Source organism: Tinamus guttatus, unplaced genomic scaffold, assembly GCF_059628265.1.
Source record: "Tinamus guttatus ecotype Peru unplaced genomic scaffold, ASM5962826v1 Tinamus_guttatus_pri_ptg000244l, whole genome shotgun sequence".
In the NCBI taxonomy this organism is placed as follows: Eukaryota; Metazoa; Chordata; class Aves; order Tinamiformes; family Tinamidae; genus Tinamus; species Tinamus guttatus.
In genome coordinates, this window is record NW_028288778.1 from 892,344 (window position 1) to 904,779 (window position 12,436).

General features: G+C 67.3%; 1 protein-coding gene across 2 annotated transcripts in view; it reads right to left on the bottom strand.

Moving 5' to 3' along the window:
- Nucleotides 1-1,174: 1,174 nt before the first annotated feature.
- WWP2 (WW domain containing E3 ubiquitin protein ligase 2) overlaps nt 1,175-12,436 on the bottom strand; it is a 37,479-nt gene continuing 26,217 nt past the window's right edge. For both annotated transcript variants that reach the window (XM_088526209.1, XM_088526208.1), the window contains exons 10-24: nt 11,326-11,500; nt 8,589-8,643; nt 7,236-7,317; nt 6,556-6,684; nt 6,120-6,198; nt 5,934-6,005; nt 5,767-5,855; nt 4,803-4,962; nt 3,734-3,867; nt 3,486-3,626; nt 2,832-2,952; nt 2,598-2,702; nt 2,359-2,455; nt 1,546-1,618; nt 1,175-1,421 (exon numbers count right to left, since the gene is read on the bottom strand). In XM_088526209.1, the coding sequence (XP_088382335.1) occupies nt 1,322-1,421; nt 1,546-1,618; nt 2,359-2,455; nt 2,598-2,702; nt 2,832-2,952; nt 3,486-3,626; nt 3,734-3,867; nt 4,803-4,962; nt 5,767-5,855; nt 5,934-6,005; nt 6,120-6,198; nt 6,556-6,684; nt 7,236-7,317; nt 8,589-8,643; nt 11,326-11,500 (1,612 nt within the window). In that variant the 3' untranslated portion in view covers nt 1,175-1,321. The remainder of the gene's footprint in view (nt 1,422-1,545; nt 1,619-2,358; nt 2,456-2,597; nt 2,703-2,831; nt 2,953-3,485; nt 3,627-3,733; nt 3,868-4,802; nt 4,963-5,766; nt 5,856-5,933; nt 6,006-6,119; nt 6,199-6,555; nt 6,685-7,235; nt 7,318-8,588; nt 8,644-11,325; nt 11,501-12,436) is intronic.

Consider the following 12,436-nt stretch of genomic DNA (forward strand, 5'->3'; position numbering starts at 1 on the left):
AGCGGCCCCGAGCCGCATCCCAACCGCAGCTCCCCGAGCTGCATCCTCAAGACTCGTGTGCGCCATTTCCCCAAAAAAGCTGGGAGCCACATCCCAACCCAGCACCTCCTCCATGGCACCAGGAGCCAGGGCCTGTCCCCGTGTGCAGGGGCCGGGCTCCACATCCCCTCCACTCCCCTGGCCTGGTCCCCTGCCGCCAGCTCCACGGCTGCCCCCAGGGCTTTGCTCCCGCCAGCAGCGGTGCCAGAGGCCGTGGATGCTGCGCTGGGGGTCTCAGTGCCCGTCCCCGCGCCAGCCCCCGCCCTGGCCGGCGCCACAGCCCCGGGACACCGAGCGCAGCAGCCGCTTGTCCTTTATTGCACGAGACCGAGGCAGCACCAGGGCAGGAGGGAGCGGTACAAACCGACGCGGGTTCTGCAGCCAGCGCCTTGGCTTCTGCACGGGGCTCTTCCCCCGGGCGCATCCCGCAGAGCGACAGCGGCAGCAGGGCCCGGGCCAGCGCTCAGCCCCACAGGGCCGAGTCTGTCCCCCAGCCCCAGCACAGGCTGCAGCGCGGAGTGGGACGGGGGCTGCCCCCAGCCCTGGGGCTCCGCGACGGATGGGGGCTGCCACAGGGCCATGTCCTGGCCAGGAGCTGGGCCCCGCTCCCGCATCTGCACCGACGGCTGAAGGCAAACCAATCCAGGGCAAAAAGAACCTCTACTTAAAACTGATCACAGGCAAAAGGCCCCGAGGAAAAGCCTGGGCCACGACCAGCATTGGGCGCTCTGGCAAAGCTGCCACTCCAGCCAAAATGCAGAAGCCAGGGCAGGCACCGGGGCGGGGGGACACGGCTGCTCCCGTCCCCAGCTGCCTCCGAGCTGCTCCCTGTGGCACAGGGACAGCGCAGGGAGGGGGACACAGATTGCAGAGAACCAGGCTGGGTTTGGCTCCAGGGTCTCAGTTGCTGTTCGTCAGCCAGACCTCGTTTATGGCCGCTTGCTGAGGGATAGGGCACCACTGCCCCCGCTCCTGCGGCACTTCCCACCCTGCTCCAGGCAGGAAGGACGAGCTCCCTTTGCACGGACCAGCCCAGGGCAGAAGAGGGACCGGGGCAGGGCCCAGCGTTGTGCCAGAGGCAGCCAAAGCAATTCCCCAGGATCCCCCCATTCCCAGCTCCCAGCCAGGCTTGTGCCCCCTCTCCCCTCCTGCCCCGGAGGTGCAGGGAGCCGCAGAGGCGTCTTCCCAGCCTGGGAGTCGGTGGCGAAGGGGACGGCCGGGTGCGCTCCAAGGCCTCCCCGTGCCGGGCGCAGCCAGAGCTACCAGAAAAGCAGCACGTCCATCACTCCTGGCCAAAGCCCTCCGTCTCCTCGATGGCGTAGAGCAGCTTCTCCTTGAGCTGCTCGTAGCTCTTGTAGGGCGGGAGATCCAGGCGGTTAAAGCTGGGGAGACAGGGAGGCCGTGAGCAGGGTTCTTGCTGGGACGGGGTCCCCCGGCAGGAACCCTGCACCGAGAAGCTCCGGCTGCCGGACGCTGCCCCGGGACGGCGGCCGCAGCCGCACTCACCACGTGTGGCTCCGCGGCAGCCACGTCTCCTTGCCGACCTTGTCGATGCAGAACTTCTGGGGGCCGTTGCTGCCTGCGGACGCAGAGCACGCGGAGCTCAGCGCGGGGCCGGGAGCGGGGAGGGCCCCGGCGCCTCCCACGGCCCCAACCCGCTCTCAGTACTAAAGCGGCTGCTCTGAGTCCCTCTGCAGGGAGAGGGCACCAAAAAAGGGGGAAAAGCTGAAAAATCCATTTACCACATACTGTGATAACACAGCGTCTTTGGAGCGGGACGTGAAACAGCGAGTGCTCAAACGTGTTATCTGCAGATCTGCAGTGCTGAGCAAGCCCGTCCAAGAGTTTCAGAACTGGCTCAGGAACTCTGAGTCACAGAGGTTGCTTTTTAACAAATTGTGAATGCTGGAGAAACTCCAGGGCCCTGGAAAAAAGCTGATGTGCCAATAAGAATAAACTGACAGGCTCGGCTCGTGGGTTAGCTTGACATCGATTCCAGGAAAACGATGGAAAGGCTGGTACAGAACCCAGGGAGAAGCAAATTACAGGACGGCAGCAGAGCAATGCCGTGCGGTGCGGTTTTCTGGAAAACGGGTTCCATCACACAAAAATCAGAATGGATCAAAATCCCATCTCATGCAAAAAGAGATGACAAAACGGGTTCACAACACTAACTGTGGGGACATAGGTCACGTCTGAAGAATTTCTCTTAATGCTGAAGAATACTCAACTAAATCCCTGCACGTCCCTGCCTGGGGCTCGGACTTCCCAGCTCCGCACTGTGGACAGCCTGGAGAGCCAGGGAGTGGGAATACCCACCGATGAGCTCCGCGAAGCCGCCCACGGGCAGGCGGCAGGTCCCCGTCACGAACTGCAGCAGCCGGATCCGCTTCTCATTGTCCATTTCTTTGACCACCTGCAACAGAGCACGGGACTGAAGCGGAATCTCCCCCTGCGGCCCTGAGCCCCCAGCCTGGCCACGTCGGGGACTTCGGCCCCCTTGTCCCGGGCAGGAGCCGCTGCCCGGTGCGAGCCGGGGCAGGGCCGGCCGCGCTCACCTGCCAGAACCACTGGATCTGCTTGCTGTTCTTGGTGTAGTGCCGGTAGATGGTGTTCTTCTGCCAGTCGCTCATGTCGATCTCCTGCATGCCGCACAGCATCAGCTGGGGACAGCAACAGCGGGTGACACAAGTGAAAAGTGACCCAGGGCCCGCGCTTGGGGCTGCGCCTGGTCCCCTGAGTCCTGGCCAGGGAAGCAGCGGCGCCCGCTCGGCCCCGCGCCGGCCGCTCACCTCCAGCTCCTTCTCGTCGAAGTAGCGCAGCCACTCCAGCGGCACCACCTCGTTGAAGCCGTCCAGGAAGGCCTTGGTCTGCTCCTCCACGCCACGCGTGAACCGCCAGTCCGTGAGCAGCCTGGCGAGGGGCAGCGCGGTCGGCGGGAGCCACCAGCTCCTGGCACGGGCTGGCCGGGGGCAGCGGCCGTGCGGGGACGCATGGGGGCCAGAAGGGGAGCACTGCACCCTGCAAGGGGTCCCCTTCATTCCCACCAGTGGGTTTCTCTCTCTCCTCTGCCAAAGCCCTGAGCAGCACGAGGACAGGTAAGCGGAGGGCACTGGGGACAGGGCAGCGGAGGGCACTGGGGTGAGGGGGACAAGTGACATCCCCTGGCCGGAGCCCACTGGGAGCAGGACCAAGAGGCTGGCAGTCCCCCCGGTCCAGCCGGACAGCCCCAAGCGCTGCAGCCCCGGGAGAGGCGTCTCCCCCTCTCTCCCCTCTCCTCTTCCCTGCAAGCGCTGGCACCGGCCCAGGCAGCAGCAGCCAGACCGCAGCGGCGCTGCCCGTGCCAGCCCATGCTTGTCACAGGCCACGTAGCGCCAGGAAGCGGCCACGTCCCCAAGCCCACGTCCCCACAGCAGGACCGCCCTGCAGCCGCGACCCGCGCTCACATGATGTACTCCTCCTTGTTCTCCTCCGTCACCCGGATGCTCTCCCCGCCCTCCTTCAGCTCGTGGGTGGTCACCTTGCCCAGGATCTCCATGTCCTGGATGAAGTACAGCTCCAGGCCGCACTCCTCCAGGCTGTTCTCCCTGCGGGAGGACGCCAAGACGTTAGTGCTCGTGGAGGCGCGAGGCTCCGAGGAGGGAGCGCCCGGCCCCGAGCGGGGCCCGGCCCGGGGGGAGCCCAGGGCACTGACTTGGTCCAGACGATGGAGTTGTAGAACTCGGGGTCGATGGACTCCAGGTCCTTCAGCGTGGGCCGCTTGTTCAGCATCCGCTTGTAGAAGGGCAGCGTGAAGCCCGTATCGATGAACTTGCCGTGGTAGAGCGCCTGCGTGGGGGATGCCGGCTCAGCGAGGGCCGGCACCCTGCGCAGACCCGCATGCTCCCCGCGGTGCAGGGAGAGCTGATGCCCCATCGCAACACCCAGCCCATGGGGAATTGCTCTGCCGGGCCCTGAAACCCCTCTGAGAGCCTCCCAGCTCCTTCCAGCTGCCAAGTGACACAAGCAGGAAGGGTCCTGCTGCCCCCTCGGGACAGGGCCCACGGAATTGTCGGGGGAATGGGGTGCACGGCCCCTTCCCTCCCCGCCGTGAATTCCGCAGCGTTACCCGCTCCCCACGCAGCTCTATTAAGAGCACTTGTTTAAACACAGCTCTGCTGCGGCTTCCCCGAATCCCTGGCTTCCAGGAGCCCCAGGGCAAAGGCAGCCAAAAATAATGCAGACGCTTGTCTAGAACGGCCCAGCGGTGAGTAATAGTCTGGGGTTTTATTGGTATCCTGCGAGGCGCGGGGCAGGGCAGGACAGCCGGGGACCCCCGGCGCACACCGGCCTCCTGCGCCGCCCCGAGGGGCCGTGGGGCAGGGGGCCGCCCCGAGCCCGGGCGCTGCTCGTGCTCCCCCGGCCCGTGGGCCGGGGCGCCGGCCATGGGCAAGGCAAGACGGGCGGGAGGAGCCGCTCCGGGGCGCGGGCAGCTGGAAAATCTCACACTGCCGGGGCTATAAATAGTCCCCAAAGCTGCAGACCCGACAGCACCTGGGGCGACAGCCAAAGACCTGCAGCCACCCCTGCCGCGCGGCCCCGGGGAGAGCAGGTCCCCTCAGCCCCGAGGCTGGAGACACCCCCGGCCCCGCTGCAGCCCCCGCAGCACCCAGAGGGGCCCAGGTGGCCAGGAGCAGGGCCCAGCACCCGCGGAGCAGCCAGGCGCCCTGTCCACGCTGCCCCCCGGCCCCCGCGACGCGGCCTGGCCAAGGCCCTGCTCCTACCATGGCGATGAAGCGGCCGATGAAGCGGAAGTAGGTGAGGTGGTCGGGGTTGATGGAGGAGGCCGGGTTGATCTGCAGGCAGTAGTTGTTCTTGCCGGCGTACTCGAAGAGGCAGTACATGGGGTTGAGCACCTCGTGGGACAGCAGGAAGAACCACTCCCTGGGGCAGGAGGAAGCCAGAGCGCTGCGGAGAAGCTCCTGCCATGAGGAGCCCGGGCTGCCCCCGGCCAGGATCCCCCGAGCACGTTCACCGGAACAGCCAGGGGCACCAGGGACCTTTGCAGACCGTCCAGTCCAAGCCCCTGCTCAAGCAGGGCCACCTAGAGTGCGGTGCACCCTGCTCAAGAGGCCTTCAGACACCCCCAGGGACGGAGACTGCAGCTCTCTGGGCAGCCTGTCCCAGCGCTCGGCCCCCTCACAGTCAAGAGGATTTTTCCTCCCATTCTACCTCAAATGTCCCTCTGCAGCAGCCTGTACTGACCAAGCCGTCTCCTCCACGTTAAGCTCTGGGGCTTGGGGTGGCTGAGCAAGGGCGGTCACTGCCTCCTGCCACCCTCCACCCGCGAATCCGGCCATCGTCACGAGGGCGCTGAGGGAGGTTTGCAAGCGCAGCAGGGACCCCGCTGCGTCCTGGCGCGGTGGCACATGCCCCCCACGCGCACACCGCTCTGCGCAGCGCCCGCCTGCGCGCGCAGGGTCCTGGCAGGGCACCCTCCACCCCGCGGCTCCGCGCGGCCCCGCTCTGCCCGCGGCAGCGCAGGGGACGAGTCCTTCGGCGCGGAGGCAGCCCCGGTATCCCGTCCGTGGTTCTACCCTGTGGTAGAACAGCATGACGTAACCTACCATAGGGTAAAACCACTGGCAGGACACAGGGAGACGCAGCGCCAGGGCAGCAGCAAGCCGGCGTCCAGGTGCCCCGCGCAGCCCCACGCAGGCCAGGCCGCCCCGTCCCGCCGGCGCTCACCTGGCAATGCCGCCGTAGTCCAGGCCTTCCTCTCCTCGCATGATGATGTAGAGGCGGCGCCGCAGGTCGTACGGCTTCATGTTCATGATCTGAAGGCAGGCGAAGGGAACCGTGAGCCCGGGCTGCAAGGGGCCTGCTCGGCCCCGCCGCCGCCGGCCCCTCCTCACCTGCTGGAAGGAGTCCTCGAAGAGCGTCTGCCGTGAGACGCTGATCTTCACGTGGCTGGGCAGCGCGTTGGACTGCAAGGCACACACGGGGCGCTGTGCGGGCGGCTGCTCTCCCGAGCCTGCCCGCTGGGTCCGGCCGTCGACGGACCCGCCGGGGCCCCCTCATGCCGGGCACGCGCTACTCACGTGGCAGAGGAAGCGGAACTGGTGGTACTTCCAGCGAAAGCTCCGGTCGTACGCGCCAGGGGAGCCGCCTTGCTTGCTCCTGCAAAGGCACCGCGGGGCTCAGGACACGGCCCCGTGTCCCCGTGCGCTCTGACGTGAGCTGCCCGGCCCCAGTTCTCAGCCGCGTGCCAACGTCCACGAGCTCTGCGCCCGCCGGGCAGGAGGAAGGAGGACGACTCCGTGTCTAGGTCAGGTCCCCGCGGCTGCAGGCAGGGAGCTCTCCCTTAGCAGAGCCACGCGGAAGCTCCCAAGCCCGGGGTCCTGGTGGCAAACAGGCCCAATCCCCCAAGCTGTGTGCGACCACACGCAGGGAAGCGCCGTGAACAAGCCAGGCAAGTCTCAGCTCCCCGTGCCACGCGCCCGCTGCAGAACGCGGGGCTGGCGCCGCAGCACTCACCCAGACTCAAAGCCAGGCCGCGGGTCCTTGAAGGTGGTGGTGCGGGTGTTGTGGTCCACGAAGTAGCGCACGCCCTCGTTCGTGTACTTCATCTCCCAGCCGGGCGGCAAGGGCGGCTCCTGGATCATCCTGCCCGGCACAAGGACGCTGAGCGCGCAGCCAGGGCCGCGGGCGCCCTGCACGCTCACCTTGCCCGGTGGGACTAGCTCAGCCTCGTAGCCCTGTGCCCGGGGACACGAGCCCTGCCAGGGCGCAGAGCTGGCCAGGCCAGGCCAGGCCTCTGCTCTGCCCCTGCGGGAGAGGTGCCCGAGCGGAGACGTGGCCACCTCCGCGCTGCAGCAGCCGAAGCGCTCAAGGAGCCTCGGGGAGGCCCTGGCAGGAGGCAATGGGGAAGCAGCTCTTCCTGCCCAAGAGCCCTGAGCCCTTCCCACCACCGGCTACCCCAGCCCAGGTCCTTCCAGCAACTTCCCGATGGCTCCGCTCTGCTCCCGCAGCCGGGCAGCGTCCCCACGATGGCAGCGCTCGTGACTTCCAGCTCCCGCCTGCTCCGAGCCTGCCTGGCCCCTGCCCGCTCGCTGCCGCAGCCCAGCACCACGCTTGGGCCCAGCGCGGGGGCCTGCTGCGGCTCAGCCCCACGGCCAGCCCCACGGCCGCCCCCTGCGCTCCCCGGCAGCTCCTACCCCTGCGTGCGAGGGTCTTCCCACTGCGTGGTCCGCGTGTTGTGGTTCACGTAATACACCCGCCCGTTGTCCTGTCTCTTCTCTGGGAGGGGAAGGCAGAGAGCGTTAGCGCGAGCGCCCCGGCGGCTCCCAGCGTGGCCGGGCGCCCGGCGGGCGCACAGCTCGCGCGCTCGGCTCCGCCACGCTGGAAGCGCTTTCCCACGCACGCCCAGGCTCGCGCAGCCGCCCCGGAGCCGGACAGCGCATTCCAGACCCGCATCCCGCGCTCCCCGCACGCCCGGCCTCCCTCCTCCTCCTGCTCCCCGCGGCTCCGCCAGCCCTGCCTCGCGCCAGGGCCCACGTGCACGCGGCTCGCCCGGCAGCCCGCGCGCCCTGCGCCACCGCGTCCCCGCGCGCACGGTCCTGCTCCACGGCGGCAGGGACGCCCCGCATGCGCGTTCCCTATCCCGGAGCCGCCGGGCTGCCACGAGCAGCCCCGTGGGAGGGCCTGAGCGAGCGCCGGGGCTGCCGCGCAGCCACCACCAGCCCCACGGGGATGGGGCACGGGGGACCCGTCCCTGTCAGCCCTGCACGCGGGGCACTGCCAGCGTGTGGCAGAGCTGTGGGACACCGAGGTGCCAATGCTGCCCTGGTCCCTGCTCCCATCCGCGCTCCCTCCTTGCTCTCTCCCTGCTTGCAACGATGCCTTGAGCAACCCTGCGCGAGCCCTCGGCCCCTGCCACCCCCGGCTGCTGCTCCGGAGCAGGAGAAGGTGCCCGGCAGAGCCAGGCAGGTCTCCAGCACAGCCACTTCCAGGGAAGCGGGATGGGAGGCCACAAGCATCAGCTCCACCCGGCGCCTCCCTCTCCAGGGATGCTCCGCTCCAGGGCCAGCACAGGGACCTTTTTCCTGGGCCCGGTGCCCCTTGGCTCCCTCCTGGCTCCCCTGGGCCCCGCTGGATATCTGCCTGTCCAGGGCTGCTCCCCGGAGCTCCGCGATGCCGAGGCCCCACCGGGACACGACGGCAGAGCCCGGCGGAGAGCGCAGCACGAGGGCTCCAGGCAGCAGGACGGCCCCGGCGCAGGAGCGGGACCGGCGCCGTGCGGAGCCGCGGGATGCGTGGCCTGCCCCCCAGCCCAGTGAACAACCACAAACCGCCCTGTGCTCCGGAGCTGCGAGCGAGCCCGGGAACCCCTCCAGGAAAAGGGGGAAAAGGAGAAAGGGTGGGGAAAAAGCTGGATTTAAAGCAAGAGGAAGCACCGACCGGGGCAGATGTGGCCCCGCAGGCGGCAGGGCCCCGGGGACGGCGTCCCCGCTGTGGCACCCAGGAACGCGCGCGGGACGCCGGCAACGCGGGACGGGCTCTGTACTTACCCCAGCCAGGAGGAAGGGGCCCAAGCGGGTCATTGTCACACGGGGCGCCGGACGACTAGAGACAACAGACGGCAAAAAAGCACAAAATAAAAAACTAGGCAAAGGCGCCTGGCAAAAAGCAGAGCGCGGCGGGCGACGGGGAGCTGCACAGCCCCAGCTTTCCACTCGCCTCCTCTTGGCCCACAGCTCGCAGCAGAGGGAATCTGCTCCCAAAGAGCTAGGAAAAAAAACCTGCACTTGAGGGGTGTCAAAAAAAAAAAAAAAAGAAAAAAAAAAGGAAAAGGAAAAGGAAAAAAAAAAAGCACAAACTAAACAGAGGCCAGGGCAGCGCGGGGGGCGGCGGGGCAGGGGCAGGGGCCGTGCCCGCGCGGCGAGCAGCGGCCGCGGAGCCCAGATGTGCGCGGCTGCTCGGCGCCCGCTGGCCAAGGCGACTCTCCCCACCGGTTACACCTCCAGCCTCCTCCAAGAACCACACACAAGAGGGAAAAAATATCGCAGGCCTTTCCAATGAAATCATTCCCACAAGCCCTGTCCACGCCCAGCGCTTCCTGGCGGGCCGCGGCCCCCCTCCCCGCGCGGGGCACCGCGCCGCGGGATGCGCTCGCACTGAGGGCACATTCATGCGCGCAGACGGGCGGCTCCGCGCCCGCCGCCGCCACCCCCGGCAGGTTGGGGGCCGCTGCACAAAGCACCTTTATTCCCGCCTGGTGGCGGGGATGCCGCGGGCCGGGGCGCTCGGCTCCGCGCAGGGCACCCGGCGGCTGGGGTGAGGGGAGCAGGGGCGCTGCAGAGCGCTGGGTGCTTGGAGAGGAGCCGCGGCGTCACCCAAGGGCTCTGCGCTGCACCGCCTCAGCCGGGCCGCGCTCCCGCACGCGCCGCTCCAGCCTGGGAATGCTGCCCCCGGCCAGGCCCCCCTGCTGCTGCGTGAGCACCCCCAAACTGCCCCTCGCCGAGCCCGGCAGCAGCACCCAGGGGCTGCGCGAGCCGCCAGGGCCCTGGCAGGGTGCTGAGCCCGGGCTCTGCCGAGCCCTTCCCCTGCTCCGTCCGCACGAGGCGCCGCTGCCGGCCGGACACGGCGCGCTCCGGCTTCGCGCGGCCTCCGCTCCCGTCCCGGACGGGCTGGCCAGCGACGCAGCGGAGTCACATCCAGAGCTACCGCCTTGCGGCCACCCACAAACATCCAACTAAAACAAACACGGCCGGGAGCGCGCGGGGAGCACGGCGGGGAGCCGGCCCGCGGGACGTGGTGCGGAGCAGCACCAGGATGGACACGTCCCTTGGCCCGAGGGGCACTGTGGCCCAGCCTGCTGCTTGCGTGGCACCGGCAGGCGCAGGACAGGGGTCCCGGCTGCACCCGCCCGCCCCGCTCCCCTTGCCAGGTAGGCAGAGAGGGGCAAAGCTGGGCAGAAAGCCCCGCGGGGAAGGAGGCTGAGCAGGAGCCATCCCCGCTGGCAGCGGAAAGCTTGAAACAAAAGTACAATCGTTTCATCAGGCTAAATTTGGAGCACGCGTCCCTCCCTGCGCGCTCTGCCAGGGCGAGTCGCGCGGCGCTGGAGCGGCTCCAGGCCGGCGCTCGCCGAGACGCTCGCGAGCAGCCAGCTCCGGAGCAGCTCCGCGCCGGCGCAAGCCGTCCCGAGCGCTGCGGCCGTGGATGCCAAAGGGAGCGACTGCACCCTCGGGATGCAGCACCCCAGAAAAGCGTCTGAGGAGAAGGGCAGGATGGGGAGAGGGCTCCGAGCAGCCCCACCTCTGCCTTGCGCCGAGCGGCAGCACGGCCCCGCTCTGCTCGCGAGCTCTGCGCCCCGCTGCGGGCAGCGCGTGCCAGAGGAGGCTGCGCGAGCGGCAACGGCATTTCTGCATCCTGCCGGGACATGGCAACCTCCCGCCGGCTCCGCGGAGAGGAGCTCAACGCGTGGCACAAGTCCTCTGCCCTGCTGCTCACCTCCCCTCGCACCCGCTCTGCTGGCAGGAGCAGTGCCCGACACAGCGCCGCGGCCTCCCGCGCGGCACGGGCTGCTCCCGGGAGCAGCCGGGCACGCGGGGCTGCAGGACAGGATGCTCCAGGCTGCTCGTGGGGCTGCCGGCGTGGTCGTGGGTACCACAGGATGCTTCCCACCTCTGAGGCCAGATCCTGCCTCGGCAGCAAGGCCGGCACACGGGTGCTCCGAAACCACACCGTGCCCAGGGCTGCTGCTCGCTGGGGCCAGAGACCTTCTCCCCAGCAGGAAGAGGGGGACATTGGGCAGGAGGAGCCCCCGGAGCCCAGCAGCGCTCGCTCCCGGGCGCTCTGGTTCCCTCTCTTGCTGCAGCAGTCACCTCGCCAGCGCCCGCGCCCTGGGCTGCTGCCTTGGAGCAAGACTGCAAAGGCGGCCACGGCGCTGCCTAGGACCAGCCCGGCCTGGCCAGTGGGAGCCAACGGAGAGAGCCTGTCCCCAGCCACACTAGTAGGGAAGTGACACATCGGGGACAGGATGAGGACACCTCCCAGCGCCTTTCAAGGCTGCACAAGCTGTTTTTACAAAAGCCAGCTATTCCCACAGGGTTCTCCACACTCAGCAGAGGAACTTCTGGGAACTTTTGTCCAAGCTCACGGTTCTGCTGAGCTCCCTGAGCATACGGACTGCCTGTGCCAGCTGCAAGCAGTGCCTCCATGCAGGGCTGCTCGCACCGTCCCTGCGCTCCCGGCTTGGCTGGGTGACACCTCTGGGCAAGCACTACCTGAGCCGCAGGCCCTCACCTGGTACAAGAATCTTTGGCTAAACTGCTGCATGGCTCCCTGGAGCTGGTTTCGCTGGGACTGCCACTGCTCGTAGTTCCTCACGTACTCGGCTGTGGGGCGCTGCCACGTGGTCGTCCTGGTGTTGTGGTCGACATAGTAATACCTTCCTCGAGGATCCACGCGCTTCTCCCACCTGGAGACACCACGGGAAGGAAACGTCACCCCACGTGCTCTCCTAGTCCTTGTTTCGCTGCCTCAGGGCTTGATCATCTCCCACTCCGAGGGAGCCTGACCAGACTCACGTGCACCCTCCAACACCCCTCCTGCTGCTTGGAGCCTGATCACACAGCACAGGGCTGCTGGACCAGCCCCCCTTGGTGAAGCCTCCGGAGCAGAGCCCCTGGGACACATCCCTCCTCAAGCACCAAGCAGTAACACAGCAGAGACATGACAAGTGATGCTCCCTCCTGCGACAACCAGCCCAGCACAAGTCCTCCCCAAGACCAGCACACCCACCAGTGCTGCTTGAAGGACATGGCTGGTTTACCCACAGGTAAACCCACCTCCCAAGAAGGGGACCACCCTGGATGTCCTCCCCAGAGCCGCATGGGAGCTAGGCCTGGAGTCCTTTGGACAACCCACTCCAGCTGAAGAAAGGAGCAGCACAGCCCGCTCTGGTGGCAGGTGTCTCCAGCCGGCGTGTGGCAACTCAATACTAATGCTAGTGTGAAGGTATGGGGGTCAGGAGAACGAAACCTCGCAGAGCTAAAGAGGCATGGCAGAAGTCACAGAACATGGTCTAGCATGGAGGAATCTCCTATTTCTCTTGCTAAGAGTTGGCTCTGGGGGCCCTGGACAAGGAGCAGCAGCTTGAGAATGTTCAGCTGCTGCCCAAGAACGTGTTGAAAACAGAATTTAGAGGAGCACTGCGTTGTGAATTCAACCAGCTGCCAAGCTCCCGCCGTGCTCGCCATGCAGTGGCTCAGAAGTCACGACAGACTGAGTTCTGGCTTGCAGAAACACTTCCAGGGCTCACTGGCCTCTAGAAATACAGGTTAAAAAACAGCTCACCATCCTTCAAGGGCAGGAGACAGTAAGAGCTGTTGGGCCTACAAGTTTAGTCATGGAG